This window comes from Neoarius graeffei, chromosome 28 (genome assembly GCF_027579695.1).
Source record: "Neoarius graeffei isolate fNeoGra1 chromosome 28, fNeoGra1.pri, whole genome shotgun sequence".
NCBI lineage: Eukaryota > Metazoa > Chordata > Actinopteri > Siluriformes > Ariidae > Neoarius > Neoarius graeffei.
The window spans coordinates 30,795,922-30,812,720 of record NC_083596.1 but is presented as its reverse complement, the minus strand read 5'-3'; the positions used below and the strand labels follow the sequence as shown (position 1 = coordinate 30,812,720).

The 16,799-nt window shown below is 41.7% G+C and overlaps 1 protein-coding gene across 4 annotated transcripts in view; it reads left to right on the top strand.

The window, feature by feature from the left end:
* Positions 1-15,564, top strand: part of fer (fer (fps/fes related) tyrosine kinase) — a 408,576-nt gene extending 393,012 nt beyond the window's left edge. For 3 of the 4 annotated variants that reach the window (XM_060913311.1, XM_060913312.1, XM_060913309.1), the window contains 2 exons: positions 13,016-13,138; positions 13,286-15,564. In XM_060913311.1, coding sequence (XP_060769294.1) covers positions 13,016-13,138; positions 13,286-13,422 — 260 coding nt within the window. In that variant the 3' untranslated portion in view covers positions 13,423-15,564. Of the gene's footprint in view, positions 1-488; positions 1,982-13,015; positions 13,139-13,285 lie in introns of those variants that run through there. The other variant, XM_060913313.1, reaches the window with a different exon arrangement.
* The last annotated feature ends 1,235 nt before the right edge of the window (positions 15,565-16,799 follow it).

Here is a 16,799-nt window from a genome sequence, read left to right as displayed (position 1 = left end):
ATTAGACAAGAATGGGTTAACGTTCCTATCCCTAAACTTGAGCAACTTGTCTCCTCAGTCCCCAGACGTTTACAGACTGTTGTAAAGAGAAAAGGGGATGTCTCACAGTGCTAAACATGGCCTTGTCCCAACTTTTTTGAGATGTGGCGTTGTCATGAAATTTAAAATCACCTAATTTTTCTCTTTAAATGATACATTTTCTCAGTTTAAACATTTGATATGTCATCTATGTTCTGAATAAAATATGGAATTTTGAAACTTCCACATCATTGCATTCTGTATTTATTTACAATTTGTACTTTGTCCCAAATTTTTTGGAATCGGGGTTGTACAGTTGACTTGCTAACTTTAGGACTGCAGTTGTCATGAACAGACTGCAAAACTGTTCATGACAACTGCAGTCCTCAGCCATGAAAGCATTACTGTAAGTGTCCAGAGCATCTTCCAAGTGTGACTTTCAACTGTCCATACGGGGCCGTCCTCCACAGGAACGATGCGATGAGACTCCAACCAAACGCAGGACACCAGGATGGATCAGGCAGGCCCGAGGAGCAGAAGAGGTCAGCATCTTGATCCCAGGACCAACACGTAACTCTGAGGGACAGATTGGGGGGAGAGAGAGAAAACACAGGTTGTTAGGTATGTCCAATGTCACCTGAATAAGTAGGAACAGAATACATATTGCACTGAGTACAAGCAGGGACTCCGGCAAAACTAACTATGATAGCATAACTAAAAGGGGAGAGCCAGAAGGTAACACGGGCATGAGGGAGCCCCGGGACATAAAGCAGGCAGCCACTACACCATCAGCAAGCTCAAGTGAGCAAGCAAGTGGGGGACTGATAGCATCCATTCATTCCATTTTACCAAAACTATGTCTGAGGATCTTCCAGATCTACTCCTTTACCTCATAAGCACCATTAACAAAAGGTTTGACTAAACAGATATGTTTTCAGCCTAGACGTAAATGCTGAGACTGTGTCTGATTCCCAAACATTACTTGGAAGGCTGTTCCATAACTGTGGGGCTTTGTAAGAAAAGGCTCTGCCCCCGATGTAGCTTTCACTATACAAGGTACCAGCAGATAGCCTGCACCTTTTGATCTAAGTAGGTGTGGCGGGTCATAGCCCATGTTTACATTAGACCGTATCAGCGGATCATCAGATTAACGTTTTTAAAACAATTAGTGTGCACACAGCAACACCAATACACAATTTGCGTGCACACAGCAACACCAATAAACGGATACGCTCGGCTCCGCAGGCATCCTGCGCTCCAAATCACTCCGCCCTGAACAGTGAGTGCCCTCTGGAGGGTGCGCACTCCGGCCTTGCGCAGCTCACAGAGCACGCGAGTGAAGTGCACAAGCTGTGATTCGGGACTGAGCCGCTGTGTGTGAGATCCCAGCGCATATCACTTACCACTTGCAAGTGGAAGGATGGCAAGCCTAAAGACAATCATAACTACACAATGGGCAGTATTTACATCAGTATTTGCAGTATTTTCATACTTTTATACTCTTTAATGAAAGGTGATACAAGGCGGAAGTCCGCGCCGTTTTTCAGCAGTCGCGTCACATGACCAACGCCAGCGAATCAGGAAGGTGGATGTCACAGTGACGTTGTCCAATGACCACGCCAGCTAGAGCTCAGCACAGCGTATCCGCGTATCTCAATGTTTACACAGCACCGGAGCTGACACGATCTGGATTGAATACGTGGACGCTGGCGGATTCCCATTTCCCGGCGTTTCCAGGCGGTTTAATGTAAACGGACAGTGCATCCGCGAAGAAAACAAGACAGATACGGTCTAATGTAAACTTGGCCATAGAGGACTAGAAGTTCACTCAGGTACTGTGGTGTGAGACCATTCAGTGCTTTAAAGGTCAATAGTAGTATTTTATAATCAATACGAAATTGGATTGGGAGCCAGTGCAGTGTGGATAAGACAGGGGTGATGTGGTCATATTTTCTAGTTCTAGTAAGGACTCTTGCTGCTTCATTTTGAACTAACTGGAGCTTGTTTATGCACTTATTGGAACATCCAGACAGTAAGGCATTACAATAATCCAACCTGGAGGTAACAAAAGCATGAACTAGTTTTTCCGCGTCATATAGTGACATTAAATTTCTTATCTTAGCAATATTTCTGAGATGAAAGAAAGCTATCCGGGTAATGTTAACAATTTGAGTTTCGAATGGAAGATTGGGGTCAATAATCACTCCGAGGTCTTTTACTGCTGCACATGAAGAAACAGAAAGGCCATCCAGAGTTACTGTGTAATCAGAAAACTTGCTTCTAGCTGCATGTGGTCCTAGTACAAGTACTTCAGTCTTGTCAGAGTTAAGCAGAAGGAAGTTAATAAGCATCCAGTGTCTAATGTCCTTCACACATTCCTCAATTCTATTAAGCTGGTGTCTCTCAGATTTTGCAGAAACATGCAACTGTGTGTCATCAGCATAACAATGGAAACTAATACAATGTTTATGAATAATATCACCCAGAAGTAACACATATATAATGAAAAAAGCAGTGGACCCAAGACAGAACCTTGTGGAACACCAAACTTAACCTCAGTATGCCTAGAAAAATCACCATTTACATCAACATACTGATAGCGATCAGTTAAATAAGACCTGAGCCAAGAGAGGGCCGTTCCCTTAACTCCCACAACATTTTCTAGTCTATCCAGAAGAATGGAATGATCAATGGTATCAAATGCTGCACTAAGGTCAAGGAACACAAGCAGCGAGAGACAGCCCTGATCAGATGCCAACAGTAGGTCGTTTACTACTTTAACCAGAGCTGTCTCTGTGCTATGATGAGGTCTAAATCCTGACTAATACATTTCATGGATATTATTCCTTTGTAAATATGAGCATAACTGCTGTGCCACAGCTTTTTCAAGGATCTTGGAGATAAAGGGGAGGTTTGATATTGGCCGATAATTGGACAGCTGACAGGGATCAAGGTCAGGTTTTTTAATCAGGGGTTTGATAACTGATTGTCTAAAGGATTTAGGTACATAGCCAATCCTAAGAGAAGAATTTATTATTTTTAGAAGCGGTTCAATTACTTCAGGTATTATCTGTTTGAATAGACGTGTAGGTAAGGGATCTAGTACACAAGTTGAGGCTTTTGATGCGGAGATTAATGACAGTAATTCAATTTCTCTAAGGTGAGTAAAACATTCTAATTGCTGATCTGATACAGTTGTATTGTTAACTACAGGGTCACTTACATTGTCTGACCTTAAATTAGTAGTTTGAATTTTTTGTCGGATATTCTCAATTTTGTCATTAAAAAAATTCATGAAGTCGTTGCTACTACATACTACAGGTGTGCATGTGTCTATAGTAGGCTTATTCCTGGTTAATTTTGCTATAGGAATCTAGGATTATTTTTGTTCTCTTCTATTAGGGAGGAGAGATATGTTGATCTAGCAGCACTAAGAGCTTTTCTATACTTCAGGAAGCTCTCCTTCCACGCTAATTTTAACGCTACCAATTTTGTTTGATGCCATTTACGTTCCAATTTTCGAGTGGTCTGTTTTAAAGAGCGAGTGTCATCATTATACCAGGGTGCTAATTTTTTGTCTCTGACCATTTTCCTTTTAAGAGGAGCTACATTATCAAAAGTATAGTGGAACTCTAAGCATTCAGTTGCCTGATCAAGTTCTGCAGGGGCTGACAGTGACCTAATCAAAGTTGGTAACCCTGGGAGCTCATTTATAAAGCTCTGTGCAGTAGTTGACGTGAGTGTACGTTTAATACAGTAGCGTGGTGAGGTGCATATATTATTACTCAGACATATTTTGAATGAGATGAGATAATGAGCTGAGATAACTTCAGACTGTGGAAGCATGACTATATTTTCTATGTTTAACCCGAATGTTAGTATTAGATTGAGGGTGTGACCACCATTATGGATCGGTCCTATGATATACTGATTAATCCCTACTGAATCTAAAATGGACACAAACGCTGTTTTCAAAGGGTCTTCTGGGTTATTGAAGTGAATATTAAAATCTCCGACAACTAAAGCTTTGTCTAAGGAAATAACCAGATCTGAAATAAAATCTGCAAATTCAGAAAGAAACTCTGAATATGGCCCCAGGGGCCTGTAAATAATAAGTAACGGAATTAACTGGGTAGACTTATTTTTCGAGGCTACATACGTTATGAGTATGAAGAACTTCAAATGTATTAAATTTATAGCCAAGTTTTTGTGTTACACCTAGATAATCATTATAAATAACTGCAACACCTCCTCCTCTGCCAGTTAGACGAGGCTGGTGTATATAACTGTATCCAGGAGGACTAGCTTCATTTAATGCTATGTATTTCTCATCTCATCTCATTATCTCTAGCCGCTTTATCCTTCTACAGGGTCGCAGGCAAGCTGGAGCCTATCCCAGCTGACTACGGGCGAAAGGCGGGGTACACCCTGGACAAGTCGCCAGGTCATCATAGGGCTGACACATAGACACAGACAACCATTCACACTCACATTCACACCTACGGTCAATTTAGAGTCACCAGTCAACCTAACCTGCATGTCTTTGGACTGTGGGGGAAACCGGAGCACCCGGAGGAAACCCACGCGGACACGGGGAGAACATGCAAACTCCACACAGAAAGGCCCTCGCCGGCCCCGGGGCTCGAACCCAGGACCTTCTTGCTGTGAGGCGACAGCGCTAACCACTACACCACCGTGCCGCCCATGCTATGTATTTATTTGGCTTAATCCATCTTTCAGTTAAACAAAGTACATTAAACTCCTGATCAGTAATAAGTTCATTAACCATTAGTGCTTTAGATGTAAGAGATCTAATATTTAATAGCCCCACCTTTAGATCAAAGGTGCTGGCAGCAGCTGTACAATCAGTGTGATCTAATTTTATATTATATTACTGGAACAAACTTTCTGAGTATTTCTACTCTTTTGTTGATCTCGGGGAACAGACACAGTCTCGATGTAGTGGACCCTGATTGACGACTCTGTGCAGCTAGCAGACAGTCGGTTTAGCCTGTTCATCTGCTCCCTGGCCTTGGCTCTGGATTATCAGAAATTAACTATGCACAATTGACATCCCTGCTCCAACCCTGAAAGACAAATGCAAAATATCCTTCAGAAATCTCAAATCCATCTCTCCCTCAGCTCTCTCATCTGTTCTTGCCAGTAAAAAAATCTGCCTCCCCTCCCCCACATCCAAATCTCTGCCTCCCCTCCCTTCAGATGGATGTGGGATCCATCTGAACTGGTCAGCTACTATAACACCCTTTCCTCCTGCCTAGATCAGCTGGCTCACACTAAAACCAAAATTGTGTGATTTACTCACTCAGCTGCCTGGTATACTCCTGAAGTCCACCAAATGAAATCCCATAAGTGATTGCTTGAGCGACTCTTCAAGAAAACTGTTTTAACAGTGCATCTTCAAGCCTACTCAGACTACCTTCAACTCTACAAAGACACCCTTGCCACAGCCTGGTCCAACTATTACTTAGACCTCATACATTCTCGTTCCACCAATCCTAAGGCTCTCTTCTCCACAGTAAACAAACTTCTCAAACCCATTGACAGCACCTCCAAATCCTTCACAGTTGAGAAATGTAACTCATTTCTCTCATTTTTTCAAACCAATGTTGACAATATTTACAAAAATCTGGCCAACTCCCCCACCCTCTTCACACTCCCACCTGTTTACCCCCAATTTACCACCCAGGCTCTATCTCAGTTCTCCCCCTTATCTGAACTGGACCTGTCAGAGCTCATCGCTGGGATGAAAAACTCCACCAATAGATCCAATACCATCCAAACTCATTAAGGACTGTTTCCCAGCTATCTCCACACTCATCACAGAAATCAGCTCCCCTCTCTGCTCTGGCTCTGTCCCCCAAACAGTCAAACTGGTTGCTGTCACTCTCATCCTCAAAAAAAACGCTGGACTTGATCCCGATGACATGAGTAATTTCTGCCTCATCTCCAGCCTTCCCTTTCTGCCAAAAATACTGGAATGTGCCGTTGTCTCTCAACTTAAAGCTCATCTGACCTGTTTGAACCATTCCAATCTGGTTTCTGCCCTCAGCACAGCACTGAATTAGCCCTCCTCAAAGTCACCAATAACGACCTCCTCTCCTCTGACACCGGCCACCTTAGTATTCTCATTCTCCTTGACCTCTCTGCAGCTTTTGACACCATCAACCACACCATTTTTCTCTCTCACCTTGAATCCTCCCTCAACATCACTGGAACTGCCCTCTCCTGGCTGAATTCTTTTCTCTCAAACTGGCAACAGTTCATCAACATCAACAACTGCACTTTCCCTTATGCTCCTCTGTCACAAGGTGTCCCCCAGGGTTTGATGCTTGGTCCCATCCTGTTCATCTTCTACATGCTTCCCCTTGGTCACATTATATGTCACCATGGATTCCATTTCTATTGCTATCCCGATGACATCCAGTTCTACATCTCCACCAAATCCATCACCACTGCTACCCACTCCACTCTGACCAGGTGCATCACCGAAATTAAATCATGGATGCAAGCCAACTTCCTCAGACTCAACTGTAATAAAACAGGCATGCTCATCATTGGCCCCAAATCACTCACAAAAAACACTCATAACTTCTCCCTCACTATTCATAACTCCATCCTGTCCCCCTCCCTGCACATCTATCCAGATGACTTGGAGCTACTTTTGACAGCAAACTCACCTTTGAACGCCACGTCAATCATACTACCAGAACAACCTTTTTCCATCTAAAAAACATAGCACATCTCTGTCCTTCACTCTCCTTCCCTGTTACTGAAACTTTGATCCACGCTTTCATCACATCCCAACTGGACTACTGCAACAGCATCCTCTATGGTACATCATCCAAAGTCCTCAATAAACTCCGATTCATCCAGAAGTCCGCTGCACACCTGCTCACTCACTCCCGCTCTCATGATCACATCACCCCATCCTCCAAAAACTCCACTGGCTGCCTGTACCACAACGGATTCAGTTCAATTTCTGTGTACCCACAAAGCCCTTCATAAGCAGGCCCCCTTCTATCTCACTGACCTGCTCCATCATAATACACCCTCCTGCACCCTCCCTTCTTCCGATGCCAAACTCTTATCCATACCCCTCAGGACCAAACACCGGACTTGGGGTGACAGAGCCTTCTCCATTGCTGCCCCTTCCCTCTGGAACTCCCTCCCCAAACACATCCATGACTGCACCGACCTGTCCACTTTAAAATCATCCTTAAAAACTCACCTCTTCAGAAATAAATACAATTTGGACTTGCGTGTTTTTATGTATTGTTTATTCTATTGTTTCAACCAGCCTTAACCTTGTTTTTATCTTGCAAAGTGTCTTTGAGTATAATACAAAAATAAATTAATAATAATAATAATTATTATTATTATTATACCTTCCCTGATGTACAAGCTACCCATATCATGTGCACTAATGCACCCTCATACCATCACAGATGCTGGCTTTTGAACTGTGCACTGATGATAAGCTGGATGGTCCCTCTCCTCTTTAGCCTGGCGTCCATAATTTCTAAAAAGAATTTCTACTTTTGATTCGTCAGACCTCGGGATAATTTTCTATTTCATCTCAGTCTATTGTAAAAGAACTCTGGCCCAGAGAAGGTAGCACTATTTCTGGATATGAAATGGTATATGGTTTTAACTTGCATTTGTGGATGCAGTAATGAACTGTTTTCACAGACGATGGTTTTCTGAAGTTTTTCTGAGCCCGTACAGTGATTGAGTTGGTGGCAACATAGGCATGGAGGCACAAGGGGGTGAGGGAAAAATGGCAAGACACGGGTTTGGTGGAATTGGCCCCCACTTCCGCATTGCAGGGATAGGGAAGGGGTGAGATGAGAGAGCGGGAGAAAAAGGGGCCTGCTCCCAGAAACACCACCAGATGGTGTTCTTGCTAGCTGGATCGCCTCCTTCAGCAATGCTGCGCAGTGGCACTGGATGCAAGACAAAGTTCCTTGGCTGTACTACTACTAGTACTACTTGGCTGATGATGTCATTGGCATTGCACTCTTCTGTTAGCAGTCACTGTTGGCAGGCATCTTGGAGCTGTTGGGTGAAGGCAAATGGGCAGCCGATCTCACTGTGTGCTAGTCTGAATGAACTGGTGGTGATGTTCTGGGGTACAGCCAACCCACTGCAGAATAGCCTGTTTTAGGTCCGGATACTCCAGCAGGTTGGCGGCTGTGAGCTGTTGAGCCATGAGCCCCAAGAGCGGCAATAGGTGGACCACCCACTGTGAGGTTGGCCTCGAGCACTCTTCAGCAACCTGTTCAAACAGCTCCACGAAGGCCTCAGGGTCATCCTGTGGACCCATTTGGTGCAACAGAATGTGGGGTTTGGCTGCAGCATCTGCGGGAGTAGCTGCTGCAATGCCCGCTCATTGGACCAGGCTCTGGATCACCTGCTAGTTCTCTGCCTGGACCAAGAGGAGAGCCCAGAAGCACTGCACCTGCTCTACTCTGCACATAGTGCATCCGGTGCCACCGCACAGCATTGCTGGAGGAGGCGATCCAGCTGACAGAACACCATCTGGTGGTGTTTCTGTGAACACGCCCCTTTTTCTCCCGCTCCCTCATCTCACCCCTCCCCTATCCCTGCAATGCAGAAGTGGGGGCCAATTCCGCCAAACCCATGTCTTGCCATTTTTCCCTCACCCCCCTTGTGCCTGATGTGTCTGGTGGCTGCTGATGAAGTTCTGGAGTATCTCAACAACTGACAAGGACTCTGTGATGGCACTAGTGTAACACTTTGACAACTTGACAACCCAAGTTGCCTTTTTCTTTCATTCTTCTTTTCAGCGCCTTCACTTTGCTCTATGCATGCATGCACACATGGTGCTGGATTGCTCAGCTCTCTCTGTCTGTCTCTCTTTACTGGCTTCTCTGAAAGAACAAAAGATACAAGCAAAATGCCAGTAATCACACACAGGTGAAACTCATTACGTGTGCCCTGCCGGTTCTCACTGGCTCCTTGCTGCCCACAGCTGACAGCAAGGTCACAGCCCCACTGCCACACGTACATACTTGCATAAGGCAAATGTATTCAAGTTACAGTTTATACTAAGCCTGATTACATATTTTTACCAAAGATTTTCTTAAAATGGAGTTTAGTACCTTTTCAGGAAAAAGGTGTAATCTTTGGATGAGTGGTGAGTAAAAATTCATTTGCATTTGTAAAGCTCACAACATTTCATTTACATGTGAATGCCTTCCCTAAACCTAGGGGCTGGGGTGGTCAACTGCCAAGCTTCTCCATAACAATCCCTGACAGTTTTCTGTGCTGCCTACAAATTCCCATGAACAATTGTTAACCTGCTCTTCCATGACAATTTACAGTGCTGCTTCCTGATGAAAATCCCATTTTTCCTACAGTGTAAACAGTTGTGTGGCTATAAGAAAACTTGTTTATGATGCATCTTGTTCATAATCCAAATAAAATGCTTCAGTTTGCTAGGGAGCATAAAGATTGGACTCTGGAGCAATGGAAAAAGGTCATGGGGTCTGATGACTCCAGCTTTACTCCGTTCCAGAGTGATGGGTGCATCAGGGTAAAAAGGGAAGTGCATGAAGCAATGTGATCATGCATAGTGGCTATTATACAAGCCTCTGAAGGCAGTGTTATGATCTGTAGTTGCTTCAGTTGGTCAAGTCTAGGCTCAGCAACATTGTGGCAATAAAATGAAGTCAGCTGACTACCTGAACGTACTAAGTGATTGATTGATTATCCCATCAGTGGATTTTTTTTCTTCCCTGATGGGACAGACATATTCCAGGATCACTATGCCAATGTTCAACAGGGCCCAGATTGTGAAAGAGTGGTTCAGGGAGCATGAGGAATCATTTTCACACATGAATTGGCAACCAAAGTCTCTTGACTTGGGCGGCACGGTGGTGTAGTGGTTCGCGCTGTCGCCTCACAGCAAGAAGGTCCTGGGTTCGAGCCCCGTGGCCGGCGAGGGCCTTTCTGTGTGGAGTTTGCATGTTCTCCCCATGTCCACGTGGGTTTCCTCCGGGTGCTCTGGTTTCCCCCACAGTCCAAAGACATGCAGGTTAGGTTAACTGGTGACTCTAAATTGACCGTAGGTGTGAATGGTTGTCTGTGTCTATGTGTCAGCCCTGTGATGACCTGGCGACTTGTCCAGGGTGTACCCCGCCTTTCGCCTGTAGTCAGCTGGGATAGGCTCCAGCTTGCCTGCGACCCTGTAGAAGGATAAAGCGGCTAGAGATAATGAGATGAGATGAGTCTCTTGACTTTAACCCCATTGAAAGCTTTTGATATGTGCTAGAGAAGCCTTTATGGACTGGTTCAACTCTTCTGTCATCAATACAAGATCTCAGCAAAAAAATGAAATAAAATACTGCAACTCTGGATGGAAACAAATGTGACATTGCATAATGTTGTGGAAACAGTGAATGCACACTGTAATCTATGCTAAAGGTGGTCCAACAAAAATATTAGTGTGCGAGTTTGGCTAGACTTTGGCTTTCATTGCTGTTTGAGGGCATGTGTTTATGCATAACTATCATAAGATCGTGCCATAACATTTCAGTGGGGTTGAGGTCTGGACTTTAACTTGGCCATTCTAGCATCTTTATTGTATATATAATCTTTTGCCATTCAGATGTTGATATTTTGGTGTGGTTGGGATCATTGTCCTGTTGTATGATCCAGTTTCATTTAATGTAAGCATTTAATGTCCTTACAGAAGCATGTAGGTCACATGATGTAGCTCTTGGGTTTTTCGTAATATTTGTGAACATTTAAACTGGCTGACCTTGGACTTAATTTGCTGGTATGCCTACTTCTGAGAAGACTGGCAACTGTCTTAAAGACCTCCCATTTGTAAACAGTCCTTCTCACTGTAGAATACTGAATTTCAAATTGTTTGGAGATGGCCTTATAACACATCCCACATTGATGAGCAGCATCAATTCTCTGAGGTCTAGGCTGATGTCCTTTCTTCTTGGCATGATGGAGACACACCTAAGTGCTCCAGACCACCTAACTGCCAAAAGTTCTGTTTTTATAGAGGTAGTTAACTAATTATTGGTTAACTAATCTTGTGCATTTCATTAGTAGCACCTGGCTACTAATTACTCTCTTAATGCTTGTGGAATTAGGAAGGGTGTACATATCTTTTCCCACCTGGATAACTTTTTGGGACGAAATGACTATATATTGAAATTTTTTTGGTCACCTCCGGTTTGTTTGTCGAAGTTGGCGAGGAACATACAATTGTTATTAAAGAAAAACTTAGAATTGAAGGAGGCTGTACTTTCTTTTTCCATGAGAGAGAGAGAATAGTGTGTGTGTGTGTGTATATATATATATATATATATATATATATATATATATATATATATATATATATATATATAAAATCTCACACACAGTAGGCATCCTTCAGTCTTGAGAGACTATGGAGTTGCGCTCTGGGTGTTGATTCTGATACAGCGCTGGGTGTGGCTGGACAGGCCGATGCAGGAGTGACCGTTTCTCCCGCACAGAACACACATGAAGTCTGACGCTGATTTGTTAGACTGGGCTCTGGCTTTCCTTCTCTGTCTCTTTGTCTCTGATTCTTGGGCAACCGTCTTTTTGAATGTGGAGAGGCCTTTCTGGACAGTCTAGATTAGATTAGATAGAACTTTATTGATCCGTTTGGGAGGGTTCCCTCAGGGAAATTAAGATTCCAGCAGCATCATTACAGGATAAACAGAGAATAGAAAATAGAGAAAAAACTTCTAGATAAATAAAATTAAGTATTTACATATACAAATCTAAAAAGAATAAGATATGGGGAAGAGAGAATGGGGGTTGCAGCAGGATATTGCACTTTATATAGAACATCCACAGGAGTTTCCTGCAGATGTTAAAGGACTGCAGCCTCCTAAGGAAGTATAGCCTGCTCTGTCCCTTCCTATATAAGTGATTGGTGTTGCAAGTCCAGTCCAGCTTGCTGTCCAGCCACAGCCCGAGGTACTTGTAGGAATCCACAGCCTCCACCTCGACTCCCTTGATCAGAACTGGTCGTGACCTTGGTCTGGACCTCCCAAAGTCAATGACCAGCTCCTTGGTCTTCGAGGTGTTGAGCTGCAGATGGACTGATCGTTCTGAGGCTGCCGCTTCCCAGGTGTTTAGGTCGATGCCGAAGGCCTTGATGTCCGTCTTGCAGGTGTCTTTGTAATACAGTTGTGGTCTGCCTATGGGGCGTTTTCCCTGCACTAACTCGCCATACAGGAGATCCTTGTGGATCCGACCATCGTCCATATGCATGACGTGGCCAAGCCAGCGCATGTGTCTCTGCTTCAGCAGTGTGAACATGCTGGGGATTCCAGCTCTCTCTAGTACAGCACAGCATTGTTTGTGACTTTATCCTGCCAGGTGATCTTCAAGATGCGTTGTAAGCAGCGCATGTGGAAGGTGTTGAATTTTTGCTCCTGCCATGCATGCAGAGTCCTGGTCTCACTGCCATAAAGGAGGGGGCTCACAACACATACACTAGATCTTGGTGTGCTCGGTCATCTTGTTGTTGTTGTTCCATGCTCTTTTTGTCAGTCTGAACATAGTGGTAGCTGCCTTGCCAATCCGCTTGTTGAGCTCACTGTTAAGCGAGAGGGAGTCTGAGATCGTGGAGCCAAGGTAAGTAAAGTCATGGATATATATATAATACATCTGTGGTTTTTCCTGGACCCGAGTGGCATATTTCCTGATATCTTCACTCCCATGATGTCACTCTCAATGTTTTCCCGCTGACTTGACGCATGTTGTCAAAATGATGAACTATTTCAAAATTAAAATTCTTTTGATAAACTTGCATTTTTTGGGGGATGTATCTGTATAATAAAAAGAATATTACATGCACAGACATGAAGTTGATCTTCGAGTGAAATTTGTTTGTTTGTATACACACACACACACACACACACACACACTTTTCTATTTTGTGTGTGTGAATTTCCCACAGGGAGATACAGCTCAGAGAGTGATGTGTGGAGCTATGGGATCCTGCTCTGGGAGACATTTAGCCTGGGAGTATGTCCTTACCCAGGCATGACCAACCAGCAAGCCCGTGAGCAGGTTGAAAAAGGTATTAAACCTCTGTCAGCTTTCATGCATAGTGCACATAACACACACTTTATCTACTACTTTTATTTTAATTAGGTGAAACATTCTCATGAATGTTAAATTCACAACTGCCATATTTTTGATTTATAATTTTTTACCACGAATGCAGGTTACAGAATGTTGTGCCCACAAAAGTGCCCAGATGAGGTCTACAAGATTATGCAGAGATGCTGGGATTACAAACCTGAAAATCGCCCCAAGTTTGCTGAAATTCTTAGGGAACTGTCTTCAGTCAAGAAAAAATAGCTCCAAATTTGGTCATGGCCAACAATCTGAAGCCATACATGCGATTTCTCACTTATTCACAAAGAGAAATACCCAAATGTTTTTCTATCATGTCCATTGCTACATAAGATTCTATTTTGCACATTTCTTGTTACATGACTGAATTGATGTTTTTGAGCCAATGCCAGGGAGCTAGGTGTTGACTATTCATGTAAAAATCAGTATTTCGACTGTATACTGTATATTTCTATAACTCCAGAGAGATACTGAATATTGTAAAAGGTATTCAATATTAGAGAATTTTTTTTATGTCCAATTTGCATTCTACTTACCATGTTGCTGATAACCATGATACCAGAGAGAAAACAAGGTTGACCAATTGTTTTGGTAATTGTTACGATATTTCTGCTACACCCTCTTGCTTTTCTTACAGCCTTTTTTCTGTTTCATAACTCACAAAGCCACTTCAGAGCAGTTTTGCTTCAAAAATATAAAATTAGGTTTATGTGGTATTGAATCAATTAAAATAGGTGAACTATACTTCATTCAGGACTGTTTGTTTAAGGATTACTTAAAATTTAGTCTTGTATAATACATTACTGAGTATAATTTATGGAACATGTTGAGAACAAAATGTTCAAACTCAACAGACTGGCCTTTCACATTAAGTGCAATCATTCTTTGTGTTGAATGGACTAATGTGTAATTATGTAAAGCCTGTCAGAGATAACCTCTGCTTCAGTGAAGGTTCTTCATTTTAGAGGCATGTAATTTTGATAACTGGACTGCATAGGTTCTATATAAGTTTCTAAGCAAGTAAGAGATCCATGCTGAGATGTTACATTACTACATGTGTATTTTACTTTTAAGGTCTGTGAATTAGCAGCCAAAGCTAAAAAATTTAACTCTGTGAATGTTTGAGTTTGTAATTTTTATTTTATGACAAAGCAGTTTTTGAAAAATGAATTTGGAAAGTATTTGATGCACATTTAGCTTCAGTATAATTACATGAAAACATCCATTGTGTATTGGGAAAAACTGATATACCTTTTGCAGTTTATTTTCCCTTTAAAATACCTTTGCAGTTTATTTTCTAATTCTCTCTCCTGATCATCATCTCTGCTACTTGGTTGAATAGTCCCTTTCAAATTATTTCCTCTGAATTCCTGAATAATAAATGAAATTATTACTTTTATAAGGTGTACTCTGACTACATTCATTTTGTAAATACTGTTCTAGACTGTAATAATTTTGTTGGTGTTTTTTGCAAATCATAATGAATTAAACGTCAGTGACTTTTTAGTTCCTATATGGCCAGGCATCACTGTGTTCTTACATAATAAAACATTTGCACATTTTAAATACGTAAAAATCATCCTGGTGTCACATGTGTTGTTTGAAAAGGTTGGCCTTCTTGTGAAATGTCTGTACTGATTGATCCAAACTCTGTCCTGAGTTTGTATCACTCAACACTCCATGTACTCTTTCAGGTTCGTCCATCACATGATAGAATAATTACCAGTGGCTTCTGATGAGATGTGGTTACATTACCTTAAAACTACTGCTGAGTGAAGTGTTGTGTTTTCCCCTTAATTTTGTATTCAGAGACCAGTCATTGTATTTATTTCAAATTACTTTTATTCTTTGTAGTTTTCTTATTTTATACTATTCATCAGAACTACTACTGTCAATGCATTTTCCATGGAATATTGATTTTTTTTTTCTCACTACACTGACCTACCTATTTTCTTATAGTTGCACCATATGGCTTAATATTCAAATTGTACAGAAATGCCAATTATCAGTGCTGTACAAAAACAATGTATAATATCATAGTGATTCAAGAATTAATTTTAGACTTTGTTCTAACATTACGTATGGGAATAGCATATTTGTGATGTACATTTTATCCTATATTACTAGTGTTGCTGTTTTATCCTGTGTAGAAGTATTTCCAGAGTTTTATGTAGCTTGAGTATTTTCCTGTAACATACCTTTTTGAATTTTGATTGCACCTATGGCCATGTAGGAAGATATTCCTTTGCAAAACATTCCTATAAAGGTAATCGTCGGACTGTAGTCAACACCCAATAACTTTTAAATGCAACATGCATTGTTGTTTTGTTTTTTAAATTGTTAAATAAACTCACCACAAAAAACATATTTGAATTTTATTAGCTGGCATGATTTTCAATCATATTGGTGTTTATAATGTAATTTGTGTGGGGTTTTTTTTAATTTTAATTTTTTTTATCTCAACCAGAAAGCTCTAATTTGATTGTGTTCCCTTTAAAATAAAATGTAATATCTGGCCAAATGCTCCATTAATGAATGCCACAAAGATTTTTATCGTACTCCACTATGACACTTTTCACATCTCACCTGTACTTGGGAGTTTTCTGTGAGTCATAATATACACTATGGCCAAAAGTATGTGGACGCCTGATCATCCCTATATTTGAGCATTCCCCCAAACTATTGTCATGATGTTAAGGGCATGCAACTCTCTAAAATGTCTTTGTATGTTGTAGCTTTATAAATTTCCCTTCACTGAAATTAAGGGGCAAGCTCAAACCTGTTCCAGTGTGAGGACAATAAAGACAGGCTTTTTGCCAAGGTTGGTGGGAAGTGCTCTAGTGGCCTACACAGAGCCCAGACCTCAACCTCACTGAACACCTTCTGGATGAATTGGAACACTGACTTTGCAGAAAGCCTTCTTGCCTACATCAGTGCCTGACCTCACGAATGGTGTTGTGGTTAAATGGGCCGAAATTCCCACAACCACATTCCAAAATCAAGTGGAACACCTACTCAAATGAATAGGGGCTGTTATAGCAGCAAAGCTTAAATCAATTTTGGAATGGGATGTTCAACACGCACAAATCAATGGTCAGGTGTCCACATACTTTTGGCCATAGTGTAGTTAATTTGTCCACATACTTTTGGCCATAGTTAGTGTAGACTTATTCCATTAATTTCTAATCACAATTAAAACTGAAGCAAAAATGTATTCATATTTATTTTCTTGAGCTACTTAGAGGTTTATGTTGTTCCAACTACATAATTCTCCACTCACAGTAAAAGCTGACAAGTCCGCTCAAAACAGAGACTCAAACACAGCAATGCGTAAGCCAAAATCAAATTAAAAACAGTACATTACAATAGCATATGATATTGTAGAAATTTTATCAAGTATCGTAGAAGTCTGTACCTCAAAAGTAGTGAAAAATATACTTACACGAAAGAAGTTGCCTTGAAGTGCCTGTATTGTATAAAACACTGAGTGAGACCCAGGATATGCATGGAGATACAGTGGTGCTTGAAAGTTTGTGAACCCCTTAGAATTTTCTAGATTTCTGCATAAATATGACCCAAAACAACATCACATTTTCACACAA